Here is an 18,803-nt window from a genome sequence, read left to right on the forward strand (position 1 = left end):
TGCATCTCATTTATTAGACGGCATTGCCGTCTTACGGGCTTCTCATCGGAAGCAAAGGATTGAAAAGGGTAAACATAAACATCTACACACTACAGTCTCCTTACATCGTGCATGCAGAGACGAAATTCTTACTCATACAAATCGGGCACATGAAAACAAATTTGAACTCACTGGTTATGAGAGAAATTAAAGACAACAGAGTCAGGGCGGCTAGGTGGTCTAGTGGAGTAAGTCTCCGGTAAAGCATCGCTAGATTCCAGGTTCGATTCCTGGCTCCGTCGTTAATTTTTCAAATTCACCAGTTGTTCAAATTTACATATTCTCGAGAAATATTAATATTGCAGAAAATGCAGTGATAATACAAAAATAAATGGCGCCGTTGAAATAAAGTCATTTGAATGTGGTATTTCTGAAGTAAGTCGAGTCTGTTCTATGGTTACTAAATTCTACTGTCGGTATTTGCGGACAATCACAAGACCAATTTCTCGTAAACTTTACAATTAGATATAATTTAAACAATTTAACTTCCCGTTTTCAAACTTCTGGCTGATTTGTAGGGTCCGACGAAGCTTGCGATGGTTCCACTGTGCAATGTACCTAAAGAGATGGCAACAACATTATTTTGGTCGGATTCAACATCAAACAATAATCTGTCTCTACGTTTCGCTACAACGAATAATAAAATGTAACTCTCTACCGTTTTTTTATTAAAATGCCTTGAATAAAATATTTGCATATTACAGCAGACATATTTTCACTTACCTGATGGAATTCAGATCGAGTTCTAAGTGAAAAGTACGATTTGCTGCTTCTTTTTACTGAATTCGCTTGTTACAGAGATGGCCCTCCACCTTTCTCACTTAATGAAGTCGATGCCGTGAGCTGATGTATCTCGTGTAATTTCAATTTAAAATTTTTCAGTCAACAATGAATGAGTCCACACCTTTAATTATTTGGTTCACGTCACTTTCATTTACACTCGTGCAGCATCAATTGGCGAGCAACGAACATAACCTCTTCCGAGTTCGCAAGGTAAGTGCGAAGGTTTGGTAAAGTATTTTGTTAATAATGATTTTCGGATTACAGTGATAAATTAACCGTCTAAGTAGTCCGACGATTTGATTGACACGATTAATGTGTGCCTGATTTATTTTACTTCGGATAAGCTCCGAATCGAGGAACTGTTTTTCGTAACAACACAACGTAAGGACATTTTCTGACAGTCGCAATTGGTATTGCGTTGGCTGCTCAATCAGGCGGTAACAGTCGGCCAGTAAAATTCGAACGACTTGACGCACGCACATAAGGTGCGCACTTTCTTTGTGGATACATGATATGTAAATTGCGAGCCAGAAGTCGAAGGAGAAATCTCATTCACGGAATTCTCCCAAGTGAAAAGCGTTTGGTTTGGTTTCGCATAAATCATTGAAGTAACATATATTCTATTATTCACACATTTCTTATGGTTGGTGGTGTCAAAATCGGATACATGTGGGAAAAATTCACCCAGTATGTTAGAGAAACTACGCAATACAACCGGGTCTTCGATATAACTGGGTTCGTTATATCATGGAACTTCAACATAAAATGAACAGAAAATTCCGAAATATTAAGGACAAAATTCGATGTAAGCGATATGCGAGTCCGATGTATGCGGGTTTTACTGTACTGTTTTGATGAGTGAACATTTGAATAATTTCCATGATAAAATGTCTATGGCCGACCACTGGGCCAATTTTTTCAAAGTGCAATATTATTGTAACGATGTTAGCGTCGTAGAATGAACGGTTTCTTTGCGCGTAACAAAATGATCCAACAGGCATAAGTAAATCAATCGAGGAAAATTTTTTTATTGGCGATACGTGTTGCTAGATGAAAGTCAGAAGCTGGACGGATTTGTCCAACAATACTGGTTGACGCACCAACCTTATTTATTTTATAACATATAAAGGCTCATATATGTCTTTTGTCTATAATTTCAACCTTTGTAAATTTATTTTAACCACTTTTTAAAAAACCCACATGAAAAGTTTGATTAGAGAAGTATTCTTAAATTAAAATCAAAATGTGGTGAAATAACTAGAACTCCCAACTATTTTATAGCATCATGTTGAGAAAACTGAACTGCATTATTTTATTTCAAAAAAAGTTGAACACGTTTGACTGCTAACTTTAGCTGCTAAAGTGACTATAAGACTTCCGTTTTCGGTTGGATGTGAGTGACAGGTGTGCGACAGAGTGGGAATAATAGAGGGAAAGTAAGTGGGATAGCAGGGGCGGGTAGGGAACGCTATAGAGTGGGGAAGGTGAGCGGCCGAGCCAGATGGGGGGGGGGGGGGGAGGCGGTAAGCGGGAATAGGAGGGCGGGAGAAAAGAGGGAAGGGCAGGTAAAGGTAGAACGGGAAGATTTGAGGGTAGGTAAAGAGAACGAGGTGACGACAAGGGGCAACGGTAGTAGATAAAAAAAGGGGGCGGCATTAAGGGAGTAAGAAAGGAGTTAGAGTGGAGATAGGTAAGTGACAGGCAGGTAAGGTAGGGACTGGCAGAGAAAAGTAGCATGAATGAGGCGGGCGGTCAGAAAGAAGGGGCGAAGAGCGTGGAAGAGGAGAGAAAGAAAGGTGAAACGGGTAAGGTAGCATTGCTAGGCAGGGAAAGGAGTCACAGTTCAGGCTCGGTGATGATGGTGACAGAATTATGAAAGAGAATGCGGGAGGATGTAGTTGGACAAAGGGAGAAAGAAGTAGATGAGATAGAGGAAAGGGAAAGGGTTTTTGTGAAAAGTAGGAGGGTGCAAAGGTTGCCAGAGGGCAAGGGCGAGGAGGAAGCATATAGGACCTGTTAAGGGTGATTAGGGAAGAGTTGACGATAGGGTTAGAAGAAGTTGAAGGGCAGGTAAGGGGACTACGGGAAGAACTGAAAAAGATTAAAGGGGAAATGAATAGAAGGGAAGAGCAATGGGAAGTGGAAAGGAGGGAAATGAAAGAAGCAATAAGGGGCATAGGTAAAAGACTAGAGGCAGTAGAAAAGTGGGGCGGTGGGGCAATAAAAAAGGTAAAAGAAAGACTGACAGAAATAGAGAGGGAGCGCATGGAATGCGCGTAGAAGTGACAGGGGGAGGGGAACGCAGGGGTGGCAAAGATTGCAATAGATAGGGTAAGAGAGGTAGAGTGGGTTTTAGAGAGGAAAGAAAGGGAGGAGCGGAAGGGGAGTATAGTTGTTAGAGAAGCCAAAATAGAGAAGGGAAAGGAAAAAGAAGGGTTAAAAAATATTATGCAGGTAATAGGGATAGTGTTCGAGATAAAAGAGATGTGGGAGGTGGGCGCGAAAGGGGGGGGGGGGAGAAGGGGATATGGATAGCAAGGCTAGGGAGCAGGGAGCAAGGGAGGCAGGTAATAGAAAAGAAACTTCTTTTAAGAGGGAGGGAAGAAAGAATAGAGGAGAACCTCACCTGGGCAGAAAGAAAAATGAAATGGAAATTGAGGGGGATAGCAGCGCTCGAGGAGGGAAGAGGAAACAGAGTAAGAGTAGGGTACGGGAAAATAAAGATAGAAGGGAAAATGTGGAAATGGGATGAGATAGGAGAGGTGCTCAGAGATGGGTCGGGCAGGGAGCGGGGCGGAGGGGCAAAGGAGGGGATGCGAAGGAGCGCGGAAAGTGATAGTGATAGGATTGTAAGTGAAGAAAGGCAAGAGGGTAATATAGCGGGGCAGGCAGGGGGGAGTGGGGCAAGGCAGGCGAAGGAATGGATAGTGGGGAGGGGCGGAAGCCGAGAGCGGTGCAGAGGAAGAGGGGAAACAGGAGGGTAAGTGAAAAAGGGGGTGAGGGCTGGAAAGTAGGGTTTTGGAATGTAGCGGGGCTAGCGAAAAAGGACGAGGATTTCTGGAAGGCTCTAAGAGAGTGGGACGTGATATTATTAATGGAAACGTGAATAGAAAAAAAAAGATGGGAAAAGATTAGTAATAAGCTACCAGTAGGATATGAATGGGAAGTGCAGAATGCTGTGAGAAGAAACAGGAAACGAAGAGCAATGGGGGGAATGCTGTCAGGAGTAAGAAAGGAATTGGTGAAAAGGGGGGGAGGGCAAGCAGAACTAGGGGATGGCAAGGAGAAAAATAAGTGTAGGGGGGGAAAAGTGGATAGTAATAGGGGTATACCTAAACGGGGCGATTTAAATGCCAGGACGGGGCAAGCGGGGGGAGGATGTTGAGGGGAAAGACAGGAGAAAAGTAAAAATAGGAAGTCAAAGGATAGGAAAATAACCCCGGAAGGTAAGGTAGCTGTTGCAATTTTTAGAAGAGATGGGCTGGTCAGTAATGAATGGGGATATAGAGGGAGATGATGAGGGGGAATTTACGTATGTGGGAGGGGCAGGAGAGACGGTCATAGATTATGCTATGGGAGGAAATGAGGCTGGGAGAAGGGTAAACGAGCTGGAGATTGAGAATAGAGTGGATTCAGATCACCACCCAGTGGTAGTGTGGATGGAGGGCACAGAGTCTAGGAAAAGAAAGAAAAAAAGGGAAAGGGGAGTTGGTAAAGGGGTCTGGACAGAGGAGGGCAGGCAGAGGTTTAGAAGAGAGTTAACATGGGAGGGGGTAGGGAAAGCAGAAGTAGATAAGAAGATAGTGGAAAGGCTATGGGAGTTTAGGCGAGCAGTAGAAGCAGGAGGTAGGGAGGGTAAAGCGAGGGTTGGCGGGATGAGAAATGTAGGCGAAAGAAAGCAGACGTTAGGCGAAATTTAAGAAATCGGAGAAAGAAGGAGGGAGAGGGAGAAAAAAATATAGAAAGGAAAGAAGGGAATATAATAGATTATGTGTGGAAAAGAAAAGGAAAGAAAATGAGAGTTTCATAAAAGAAGCAGCAGAAGCAAAGACAGAAAGTAAGGTATGGGAAATAGTAAATAGGGAAAAAAAAGTGGAAGAGGGTGAATGAGGCAATAGATGAGGAGGAGTGGAGGGACTATTTCATGGGATTGTTAGGGGGAGTGAAGAGGAGGCTAGTAGAAGGCGGGGGGATAGCAAGCTGAGAGGGTGACGGGGAAGAGGAGCTACAGGGGGAAGAGATGAGAAAGGCGATAGAAAAGTTGAGGGATGAAAAGGCACCGGGAGGGGATGGAATAGTTAGTGAGGTATCGAGATATGGGGGGGGGGGGGGGGAAATGGAGCAGTGGGTGTGGAAAACATGTAATAGAGTATGGATGGGAGCGGGTTGGCCTGAAGAATGTAGGGACGGATGGATAGCGCTGATAATGCAGAAGGGGGAAGGAAAAAGAGACTACAGGGGAGTAACCCCTGAAAGGTCATATAAACAAAGTGCCAGCTTAACAATAACCATCTATACAAATGTATGACATTAGATCATTGTTGTTATAATTAACATTAAGGGGGTCGGAATGACAGACGGATAGTCACTTTCTTCTGAAACACCATGTAAGCAACAACTAGTAAGCTAAGCAATGTCTAAAAATGTGAGTGTGTAATATTTGATTATCGTATGACAACCAATAATAATTAATTACAGGCATTTATGTATAATAATTTTAATTGAAAGTGTTAATTGTTAAATTTATTTCTGTGAAATTTATATATATATTATTTTTTGTTTTATTTTTTTTAATTTTTAAGAAACCTGATGATGGCAGGCGGGGTCCTGCCGAAACGTCGTAATAAAGACATCATTATAGTCGACCCGTACAGTATCGCTATTACTCAGACGTGACTATCTCGCCAACTAGTTAATTTAAACGCGATAAACCAACTGCCTCAATAATGAAAACAACAACGGTGATAATAATAATACTTGCGACTTAGCAAATCAAAGAAAACATTGTTAATTAATATTGAGTACACTAACCCGCTTCAATGTGCATTAACGCTAAGCGCCTGACTTCAAACAATATTCTGTAACCATATTATTATAACTACATGCCTTACGCTCAGACGCAATCCAGAATTGAAACCATACTATCGCAAACATAAACTTACTATTATGACCACTTATCATCGAATATCCAACTCATGTTGTTAAACACTTCGATTTATATTCAAACTACATTCACACTGCGACTACATACTTGTAAGCATACACCCACTATTATATCCATATATGTCGTTGACCAATTACTCGCCAATTACTATTGTCATATTTCGAATTACGTTATTTATTCGGGTTCTCAACATATTATATTCAGATTATCAATACCGTACACTACCTATATTAAGTGAAATTGTAAAACTAATTTTAAGCACATTTAATTTGAAATCATGTTTCACTGCTGTTATATAACATTTCCACCTTCTTGCTTTCCATATTCGGGATTATATCTAGCGATATGCTTCCTCTGATGAGGGGGGTATTACGTCTGGCGTACCACCACCCGTCTATTTTTCCTACTCGCTAACTCTCCCAAATTTATTATATTAATATCATAGTCTCTGTCCTTTCCTCTTATCTCTATCATCCTCACTCAGCTAATTCCATTCCCTTCCTTCTTCATTCTCACACCTTTCCTGCACCAGTACGTTTTATCTCTGAAGACACTCCTATTCTAACTCTCAACAAAATCACATCCAGACCTCTTATACATATAGCTTTCGTACAGCACACTTCAATCCTACCGCTATCTCAACTTCTTCGCAATAAACATCTAATTGATATATTCAACAAACCCAAGGTTATGCAACCTTCATTCTAGCTTCCAGTTGTCCTTGTACGTAAATGCGAAGCCGAACCTGTTTATTTCTACCGCTCGGGAATAAACCCCCTTCACCGACATAACACCTGCAAGGAAAAAGTTGACCAAACTGATTATAGGCAGAAATGGTAAACGCCGTAACCTTTGTACGGAAGAGGTCAGGAAAAAGCAAAACAGCAGAGAAAACTCTTTATAAGCTATAGTTCAACAAAGAAATATATATAAAATTCCTTATGATGTTTGAAACAGAAGTCGACGTCGACATCTGTAAGGAAATCAGAAGAAAATGTGATGCCAAGGCGAGACCAGGAACATTTGTAGAATACGATGAGTGTATAAAAGGATATAAAGTATACTTCGCCAAAACCAGAAGGATAGTCACTCGCAAGCTTGATCTTTAAAAATAAAAAAAGTTTGTCAAATGGTGAAGAGACCAAACAGAAAAACAGTGGGAGTTGATGGACATAAAGGATCCAGAAGGAAACCAAAGAAACGAAGAGAACAAAGAAGAAGAGGGCGAAGAAAACGAAAAAGAAGAGAGTGAGGATAAATTAGGACACGATTTGGGCTCTCCAAACTACAATGATCTCGAAGATGCAACTCAAGAAGAATCAACTCAACTCCCTCGACTAAGAGAGAGAGAGAGAGAGAGAGAGAGAGAGAGAGAGAGAGAGAGAGAGAGAGAGAGAGAGAGAGAGAGAGGGAGGGAGGGAGGGAGGGAGGGAGGGAGGGAGGGAGAGAGAGAGAGAGAGAGATTACGCGTATCACAGAATTATGGCAACTTTAAAACTAATTCTCTGTTCCTAGCTTACTGCGGAGAGCCTTCTATTTACAAGGAGGCGATCGCTAGTAAAGAATACAAGGAATAGAATGAGGCTACGGCGGAGGAAATAGAAGCACATAACCAGAATGAAACATGGATACTAGACCCACCTCCAGCACATACGAAAATGCTGAAGGATCGATAGATCTGCAAGATTAAATTAAAACCAAATGGAGAACTTGACAGACACAAAGGAAGACTGGTTGTGAAGGAGAACCAGAAGCCAGGATAGGACTATATGGAGATATTCAACCCGGTTGTGAGGTGTAACTCTATAGGAATCGTTTTATCATTCGTAACATCTCGGAAGCTGAAAGTGACACAATTTCATGTGAAAACTGCATTTTTTTACGGAACTTTAGAAGAAAAGATTTATGTGCAACAACCAGATGGTTTCGAAAATGACCTTAATGAAGTATGTATGTTAAAAAGGAGTCTGTATAGACTGAAACAAGAAAGCACCCAGGTGCTGGAACAAACAATTTACTTCCATACTAGGAAAATTCGAGATGAAGGCAACGGAAGCAGATCCATGCATGTTTTATCACGAAAGATAACAAGCTGATATGGGCAATCTCTGTGGACGATGGGGCAATAGCGGCGAAAAACGATGCAATTCTAATCGAATTTCCAACGTGTCTGAAAGAAGAATTAGAAATCAGCATGAATGAATATTACTGTATAGACACCAAATGTGTACCTAACGACATCGATATTTAAAAAACTCACCAGTGAAGCCTATGATCCTTTTTTCGAAAAAATTCTCAAGCCATACGTAAAGGCACGGCCGTTTCTATTTATACTCTACTTCTTGGTTGGACGAAGGGAGCCGTCACTGTACGATAGAAAATTTCATGACGAAAATAACACATCGACATGGACTTTGTAAGCCATCCTACCGAATTGCACTACACTATACCAACCCTGTGACATTTATTTATATCGGCAAGTGAAGAATTTCACCCAAAATTTATCGAATGCTTTGACTGTCATATGGCAGTCACGGACATCACGGTAAAAAAGATTGCAATAAAAATCCACACCCTGATTTCGAATCAATTGCAAGTACCAGCGTACGAAAAATCATTTGCTACGTGTGGTTTGCACCAAAATTAACGCCAGGCCGAGAAGTATTTACCAATGTTGTAAGATTACAGTAGAGGGTTAAAGATTCCCGGCCCTCCGAGAGCGCTTGCAATGCTTATGCGGGAATGTAGCATTAGTTGATCATGATGGCGATGGGGGCTAAAGGCGCATGTCGCGAGCCAGCCCCTCCCTTTTGAAATTATCGATTCCAAGTGGAACGGATCATGGAATAAATCGATCTCTTTCGCTCCGGGGACACCAGTCGAACGACATCTGTGACTTCGCAAGATTTCGTCTCTCCCCGCCTAGTCCAAGGGAACGCGACCAGATTCAACGAACATCGTCGGGATCGGTGGTTCGGCCAGCTACCGTTGTCGACGAAATATTATATATCTAACCAACAGGCATAATCACCCCGGAGATATCGAAAGAGCCAACGTGGGATCATCTAACCAACAACACCAGATGAGTAAAAGGAGCCATTTTGTAAGACCACGAAATCCAATGTAATGTTGTGAAAGTGTGCGGGGTGAATGAGAGGGTTTATAAAGGGAGTAAAATATTTAGACGAAATGTAAGTCTTCTTTCGGAAGACCAGTTGATTCTGTATTTTGTTATTTAGTTATTCTTTAGTGTTTCAGATCGAAATAATGTGTAAAATAAAATGATAACTCGAGGATTTTTTCTAATTATTTCCGTATCTCGTTGGAGTCGTTCATTGAAATATACACGTATATATATATATATATGTATATATATATATATATATATATATATATGTGTATAGTGAGAATATTAAAAAAGTAATCATTAAACGAAAATTTCTTATAATGTGAATGACATTTCTTTTCCTAACAACACTAATGGATGGTGTGGCCGTAAAAAGGTGCTCCCAGTTATCCGAGCAGAACAAGTAATGTGCACTTCTCACAATACTTAATCTTTTGACTTATTGTTAATGCTACTTTCCTATTTGATAAAGAAATATGAATTAGCTGCTTGACGAAAATCAATTATATTTCGCTATTCACTTTTCAAGTTAGCTGATGAAATGAAGTATCTTATGGTAACTCCTCATATGAGTTAAGATTCGTGTCCCAAGAGTTAATTAGAGGATTAAATTCGTCGGGGAAGGTCACAAGAAAAAGTGCTTTGTTTTGCATTTCTGCAATGTGCAACGTTTCAGCATGGGTTCTGCCAGCCATTATCAGGGTAATTTATTAAAACGAAATAAAAGAAAATAAAAATCCAAAAATTATATGTTAGCAACTACTTATGTAGATAGTGCTATAAATGCTAGTGGAGTTATATATTTGTAGCTTAAACTACATGTTGCATAATAAATGCGGAAATTGATAAAATTCTATGAACACGAATACCAGACTAGTTTGTTGAAAATTCCGCTATAAGTCTTACTTGTATAAGACTAAGGATTTCTTACGATTATTATCGCCTTCCCAGTTATTAGAAAGTGCCATTGATAGCGCGTGAACTTGCAGATAAGTAACGTACGCTCAATGACACAGTATGTAAGATTAAGTAATTTGAAAGCGTGCCTGCGGTAAGAACGTCTTAGTTTGTAAAATCAGGGACTTTGGTTATCTGCGTATACCAACGTCGGTTTACCGCTCTGATTGTAAATGGGGCACTTTACGCACGCCCAGCAGTCTTCGAAAATATAATATATATAATATCCGGAAAAGCTACGTATTACCTAGTCAAGAAACAAGAGGGAAATCCTTGGGCAGTTACTTTTGGATGCTTAATCATTTGAAGGTACAGGGTAAGAAGGCCATCTGGCTTTAGCGTAGCATTCATATCAGTGGGCTAAATTGGAGCTCAATGTCCAAGAACAACCTGGCTACCATACAGCTACAACATCGTTTTTCGACATGGCGATATGCCGGCGAGCCCGCCTAGCCTTTCGACATTGTTTCCTGGTAGTAATCACATGTCCAGCCCACATAGATTTAAGTTGCGCATTTCACGTCGCCTAACTACACGGTATTAATTTAGCCGCTACCAGTTCATACCGTGTAGGATTCAATTCAGCCTAGCCGGCATTACTATGTCACAACTCAATGTGGTTTCTACCTGACCAGTACCTTACTCTGCCATGTGGCTTTTTGGTGCGCCTAGTTGCCAATGCGTTATGGTGAATTTACCCAGCATTTACCTGATTCCCGCGTTTTAAAGCTACATGAGGTTTGAACGGCGTCATTTGTGGTAGCCGTATCTGAATCTTACTTGGCATCTCGCGCTGCCATATGGCATTTGGTGAGTAGAGCCAGATAGAGTTTGTGCGGGACTCACATGGCTGCTATGCTGTAAAGCCCCATAGCCACGATTCGGCCCAAGTTGCTATATATCGAAGCCATATATCGAATCAACTCACGCTGGAGGAGGCAGCGAAGTTTCTGATTCGATCAGCACTGACGTAGACGTGAACTCGAATCTACATCATCCTCGCAAAGATGTTCCATTTAGTAAACTATTTAGTAAATTACATGACAGTGCTACTTGGCAACGAGATACGCTACATATAATACTTGTTACGTCCATGAGTGGAGTTTACTCCTGAGCGGTAGGAGTAAACCGACTGGCTTCACTTTTACGTTCCAGGTCAACCGGAAATCAGTATGAGGATTGAATAAGAAACGAAGTGTACTGTATGAAGCTATGTCTTACTTATATATTTATTTCAAGAAGCTGATAGTCTGGATGTGAAGTTGTCGAGAGTTAGAATAGGAGTGTCACTAGAGACTTGAAACGTAGGGGGTGCAGAAAAGGTGTGAAGATGCTTAAGGAAGGGAATAGAATTAGATAAGTAAGCGCGATAGTGAATGGCGCGAGACTAGGTAGAGATAAGAGGACACCACAGAGACCATGAGATTCATATAAGATCTGTAGGAAAGTTAGCGAGTATGAAAAATTAGAGAGAAATGGTATGCTGGACGTGACACACTGTATTCTAAAACAATATGGTTTTCATCGGGTGGAAATATGGCCATACCATATTGTGCACTTCACAATACTGCCACTAGATGGCTTTTGTTACTGCAAATAAAGTTGCACAATAAGTGAGATATACAAAGCGGCTATTCCGTAATACGCGAAAAATAACTGGCACTTTAGAATTCACGAGGGTGGTCGAATACAAATACATCATATATATTTACCATATACGACGTTGAACACATAAGTTGTTCACTTTCAACAAAAACTTAAAACATTTATCTCGTTTCAAAATGTGGCTTCATGGTAGTGAGGTGGTCATGTTTCATGGTTTCATAATAGTTTTAATGTAGCGGCTAGACGTAAGAATTACAGATAATTACTACAATAATTAATATGGCAATTATATAGCTGAAAGATACTGAAACTTCATGACAGCTGTACAGCAACAACGTGGTAAACTCATCAAATTTAGGTAGCCGCTATATGGCAAGTTCAATGTTTTTGCTGGCATGTATGCGGCAACCAAGATGTATGGCTTCTATAGGTAGTGGCAAGGTCGTCGAAATACATGGTTTTGACCTGGGTTAGTGGTGGCAACTAATAGTAAGTCGGAAAAATTTCTAGCATCCATGTGGCATCGACAAAGAAGTCTGATATTGCAAACTTGTCGCGGCCCTAAAAAAACCTCATAAATATTGGATAATTCTGTAACTAGCTGCCACCTTGAAACCACAAATAAAATATAAAACTTGGCAAGTGACCGCTATCTAAAAATCACGAGTGTTGGTTGTTGTTGGATTTATTGTTTTTATTGAAATGGAAAGCGGTAGTTTTATTATAATAATAATATATTTTTGCGTAAATTACATACATGGAAACTTCTTAATTGTTTGGTAAGCGCGCGTCTGACTTAACCCTTTCTATTATGAGTCTCTGGTTCAACAGAACCGGTTCTCCTCCTATGTTCGCACACATCTTCAGTATCTTTTTCTTAAATACTTTCATATTTACACTAAGGAAAACAAATATAACCAGGCTAATTCCAGGTGAAGATAATTTGCTTGTATTCCAACACTTGTCATTACTGAGTATATGTCAGGATAAAACCGTTAACTCGTCACATAGTGGTTGTCTTGGTTGTTCGGTTTGGCTATGTAGTGGCCACATAGTTGCTACTTGAAATTGTTACCCAGGATGATTTGCTTTTTCGTAAAAATACATTTGAAACAAATTCTTCTGGCAGGTTTTTCTTGGATTGATGCTGGTTTTCTTATTCAACTGTGATATTTTCTGAAAGCACTTACTAATGTCACAAAAATGGATCAAAGTGGTGTTTCCCCTAAAACCTTCGTTTTAAAATCACGATAAACATTGATTGCATGGAATAGATAAATTAAATATAGGTTCGTAATTTATTCTGAATGACTGTTGATAAACTGCAGCGTTTTTCTCATAAATATTTTTATGTCCCTAAATAGGAAATGTGTTTCGAGGTACACTATGATCAAGGTACACTTGGGGACAATGAATCTAAGACGGCTAATTTTTTACACTAGACAAACATGTTGGCAACACAGAGAAACTTACAGCGCCATAGTCGGCTGAGCGTGAAACAAACTCAAATAAACATAACATAACCTATGAACATCGAATCTAACCTTAGAATACCGCGGGAATGATGACTTGTTGACTAATGCTATGCTTCTCAAACTATGGCGAGTTTCGCTCGATACAATGCTTTTCAGTCCGCCATCAGAAACATTGTTGTGATCTGGAAGTGGGTATGAGAGTGAATAAAAATACGATGTCATTCAAGAATTTGTTCGTTTATTGTGCGTTGAGGTTCTTGTGGATGAAAAAAAAAAAAAAATAGTAGTACAAAAGGCGCCTTTTCTTGTTTGATTGACGTATTTTATGTTAATAATATTTAGCCTTTATTTTCAATTTCAAACTGCCGATGGATTGTATTTTATCGTGATTATTACGATAGATTATTTTACAGACTTCCTTGCTCGTTTTTTATTCACATTCTTGCTGACTGACTGACAAATTTTTCTTTCGTTGTTCTGTGCACGTCGTTGCACGCCGCACGGATAACTCGTATGCTTAAGGCGCATTCACATCTGCGCCTTTATAAATCCTTAAACCTAATTTACATAACTCGTTTTTAAAGTAATTAATCTTAACAAACATGTACCTCTTGCATTTACAAAACTCATCAGAATATTGATCATATACTGGTACTGCAGTTCACCCAGTATCTGACAATGAGTGAGAATTCCGAGAATTGATTTCACGTTTAGAAGAGTATTTGATTGTATAGGTATAAGCATTATATGTAGTTCAAAAATTCAGTCATCAATCAGCGATTTGTAGTATTATTGTTTAACTTCGTGTACTTTGAATTGTCAACAGTGAATGGGGCTGGAATTTGACGAACAAAAGTAGAATAACCCCGGATGGCACTTATAAGAAGAAAACGGCAGACTTGGATCTGGCGGAGTTGAAGGCACAACACTTGACGCACGTTATAATCAGAATACCATCCTCTAGTTTTCATAAAGGGCTATCCATTGACGTAGACCTTCATCGAAAGAGTGATAGAATATCAAGTTTCCAAAATAAACATATTTTGGCGTATTGGGGTTTCGGAAAACTAGGCACAATAGAATCAAACATTGGAGATATTCGATACGAAGTGGATCTGGACAGTAATACGAATTCCGTATTGCTTGAAGTAATCAACGTTCAGTGCCATCAACAGAATCATCGCCATCACGCAACAGTTGAGCTTTTCGAGCCATGGTCTAATGGTATCAGTCAAGTTCGGCACTTTGCTTTTGAGTAAGCTTTCTTTTTATTGTAGCGCCAGTATATACTAAAGTCACCTGTAGCTTCTCACCTTTGTTCTTTCCGTATTTGCAAAATGTTAAATCTTGCTTTTCTAAGTTTTGGAGGTATTATTAATATTATTAAGCTTTCTTTCGATTATTGTAGCGCAAGTATATACTAAAGTCACATGTATCCAATTATATTTGTCTATTATGCTGAACGTATTTGCTAACTGTACCATATCGTGGAAGTATATTTTTGAATGTCATCAATTTTGAGGGTAAAAATCAGTTTCCACGTCAGCATCTCGTTCCGGAAATTTTCATTTTCATGAGTTGAAGTTTTTTTATTAACCTCATTTCGCAACTCACCGTGTTCCATCGATTTCATCTAATGCCGCACTGTCTAACATGACCAATTTTGATGCAATTGTAGAATGTGATGCTACTTCTAAATACAACTACCTGTATATTTTTTGTTATCGATATCGCTCATCACGCGAAGTTCGAAGTCGTTAAATTTCAAATTATGGAGCCACTCTAAGTATGTGAAAAAATGACAGACAATTGTGGCCAAAATTAAAGAATTCTGACGGTCCAGAGAAATAAATTTTTGTATAGCTGAGAACCGAATTTATTGATACCCTGAATAGTTGTTAACTCTGGAATGATTTGCATATCGAGCATTTCATGTCAATTCCAAGTCCTGACTCTCATAATTTTTTCTGACATTTTTATGAAAAATTCTCTACATTCAGTAACTGTCACAGGTAGTGAAAAAAACCCTTTATTGTAGAATCCAATAAGTACGTAAAGTTCTGCATTTTATTGTGATTATTTTGTTATAAGACCCATGATGGCAAACGATCTTCTTCTTAACCAAAACATGGAAATATGTTCTTTTTTCCTAACAATTATCAATAGTATATTGTGTTACCAGTGCGAAAGGTGGGTGATATTCGATAAGTGTCAAGTTTGCAGCATGAACCGCAAAAGCGAGTTCTGCGTTCACACGAATACGAGTGCGAAGTTGATGGCACGTGTCAATAGAAAATGCTACAATCTCACGAGTGCTAGTGAGAACGCAGCATGTACCAAGGCGAGCGCTCTGATCAAACGTGTCAGATATCGCCTAAAATGTATGACACACGATTTTGTTTTGCAACACCTATGAAGAAAAGTTTTATTTGCGAAGTAAGGAAGGTGCCACTGAGCACGCGTAGAACTTGGCAGTTTACGCTCAATGATACAGTACATAAAACTACGTTAATCGAAACAGCGCATGCGCCAAAAAAAGCCTTAGTGTATAAAACCGAGCATTTTAGTTATACGCATGCACCAATGTTGTTTTATTGCACTATTCGAAACGTTTTACTCCGCATGGTTCAAAAGTATAATTTGTTAAAAATAAAACTTATGGTGCTCTCAATGCCAACTCGATAAATGGTTAATTATGAGATCTTTTAATTTTATTACGGATTTATTTTAATGCTATTACGAGCCCTCGTAATTTTCCGAAAAAATTCTCAAATTTTTTTAATTAGTCGTCTCTATCCATGAATTTTTAAACCCATCTCAGAAACACCCAGATTAAACCAATAAAAATAACGTTCCGTTTTCGCAGTAAAACATTTTTACATAAGTTTCACAGTAAAATGGCGTTTTTGTCCTTTTTTTTATTATTTTTTCTCAAATTTCAATAATGTTTTCTATTTGTATACTGTAACGGACAGCTGTTCAAAATCACATCAATACCAACGATGCCCGTGACATACACAAAACATGTCAACAACTGACACAGACAGCTGATCAAGACGACCATCGATAGCGACCGTAACCTGCTAGCATCCAAAATAATAAACAAAGACGACGGACGCTGACCAACGCATACCAGGACGACGACCCACAACGGGACACACCAATAGGGAAATGACGTCGACAGGATCATTCAACAACAGCTCCGGAGGAATATAAAACTGGCGCACCACGAAGAACGGTTACCAGTTGTCCGGCACAGCGCCGAGCTGCGTCATATTGTAACGCGGCGTTTCTCATCTAGAGATCATTATCGAATTTAGCTTCACGAGGTTTAGAGAGGAAATTCAAGCACAGTGCTTATTCTGAATTGTAGCAAAGAGTATCAAAATTAGAGTCCACGATAGCCCAGGACCAATAGAGGAAATATTGAGTAGAGCCGCGTATTTAACGTTTGAGCTGTAGGGAGATTTAGGAGCAGAACCGACGAATTCTGTTAGATTGATTATTTCTTTAATTTTATTTTTTATTTTAGTTCTCTACGGTTATATTTTGTCAAACCTTATTTTTGTCTACAGACAAAGACCATTGTACTTGGATTAATCGCTATTAAACATGTGTTATAGTTAAACATACACTCGTCTGTCTCGCTGTCAACGCATTCCGCATTCCAACGAATATATAACTTTATCTTGAAAAAGGGAGGGAAACAAAACCAACAGTCAGCCAAGGATTTCCCTGGTCTGAAAGGTTAGCGGTGTTTTGGGTCAATAACCCATAACAAAATATAGGCAGGCGACTCTGTTTACTCCGATTTCGCAATTAGAAGGGAGTACTGGGAAACCCGTTTCTCCGACTAGGTGACATGCGCTTCTTTCACTTGTCTCCAGTTGAAGCAACGGCCTACAAGCCCTTGTCTTACTGAAGGGAGCAACGGGCGAAGGTGCTTGTTCACATTCCTAGGCGGCTTTGGTGATACCTAAGTCCGTATAGTTCGACTATCAAGGGTTTTTGGGTCTGATAAGCTGATCCAGCTTTTACCCATCGGAGGGGGTTCCTTATAAATCTATTAAATTTGACAAAAAACACACTAATAACGGGTTTATCACATAGGCTGTGGCTCAAGATAAATCGCACCCGTTACAATACTTGTTCCAAATCTATTATAATAAATATCGCATCTTTGATTTAATTGATAATTGTTCAAAATTGTTTCTCTAATCGTAAAGCACACTTACAATCTTTTCCAAACCTTCATAATAGATTTTGAACAGGTATGAAAATAAAAAAAAAATTATTTAAAAAATTCAGAAAGTTATTAAAAGAATAGAATAAAACGTCATTCTACACTAAATTTTACGTGAAAATTTTCTATTTCAAGAAGGTCATTTTTTTTCCTGATTGACTAAAACCAGTTTGAGTATTTTTAAGATAGGTTTAAAAATTCGTAGGGTAAGGCCCGTGATCGAAAAATTTCAAATTTTCAAAAAATGTTCCGGGGGGTCGTACTAGCACAGGAAAAATCCTTGATGGAATTAAGAAATATCAACTGTTTACTGAGTGACGTGAAACGTCACATACTTATATTAGAAGAATAGCATTGATGAAAATAAGTCATATTAAAAAATAATGTCTTTGTAATATCTGCTTGGGAAGTTGTATTTCCGAAACCCGTGGAGTGTGTAAAATATGCCCCATTTCTGAACGGTGTGGTAAAACGACGTTGATGCATGCGCAAAATACATATTAGGACTTTCATTAAAATATATGTACTTCCGAATAACTGAATTTTGTGCATCATGTCACTCACCGTGAATTAACTCACCCCAAGTCTATGCGCTATGAATGGCACCTTCGCTACTTCTTAAATCGAACTTCCTTTCACAGGTTTTGGAAAAAAATAGCAGTTGTCGCTTTGGCTCGCACTGCGTTCAGACACTAGTACTCATGCGATTGTAATACTAGCCTTTGCGGTTCACGCTACAAACTTTACGCTCATGAAAAATCGCTCACTTTCAGCACTTGTAACACAATATATTATTTATCATGGTTCGGTGAAATAAAAAATCTCCCAGGTGTCTTGACGTCTAGAAGGAGATCGATTGCCACCATGGGTCTTGTGCCAAAATCATCGGATTAAAATGATACATTTTCAGTAATTTTTCAACTTTTAGCTAATTCGGCAATCATTACTCGTGGCATGTTTAACCCTTAGCGGCAACATGGGGTAACTCATTATACCACGCTGAAAAACCTAGTTGTATAAGACATATGAGTGTTTTAAGACTTCTAACCGATTGTTTCATATTTGTTGAAGAGTTCTTCAACATTTCTAATGATTTTTATCATACTTGTCTACTACCGGCAGATATCGTTACTTGTATCAATTTCAAAGGTTTTAGAACTCTAATTTCACTGGGCTAACTAGTTACTCCGTGTAGCCCCTAACGGTTGAAAAAAAATCAATTTACGTGTTTTAGAGGTCGTACTATACCCACAAAATATTTCGGAAACATATATAATTCTGATGGTCAGGACTTAATCCAGTTGACATGGATTATCTCATGTGCAAGGTGTCCTAAAAGTACTCAAATCCTTATCTATACTCCGTTCGTTGATAGAACGATACAGTGTCGTGCATGATCGGGCAGCGTGG

At 39.3% G+C, this 18,803-nt stretch overlaps 1 protein-coding gene across 2 annotated transcripts in view; it reads left to right on the top strand.

The window, feature by feature from the left end:
- The window catches only part of LOC124300718 (GPI inositol-deacylase), a 239,856-nt gene that overhangs the window by 208,313 nt on the left and 12,740 nt on the right, over positions 1 to 18,803 (top strand). For both annotated transcript variants that reach the window (XM_046755045.1, XM_046755046.1), the window contains one exon: positions 13,977 to 14,405. In XM_046755045.1, the coding sequence (XP_046611001.1) occupies positions 13,977 to 14,405 (429 nt within the window). The remainder of the gene's footprint in view (positions 1 to 13,976; positions 14,406 to 18,803) is intronic.

This window comes from Neodiprion virginianus, chromosome 3, assembly GCF_021901495.1.
Source record: "Neodiprion virginianus isolate iyNeoVirg1 chromosome 3, iyNeoVirg1.1, whole genome shotgun sequence".
Classification (NCBI taxonomy): Eukaryota; Metazoa; Arthropoda; class Insecta; order Hymenoptera; family Diprionidae; genus Neodiprion; species Neodiprion virginianus.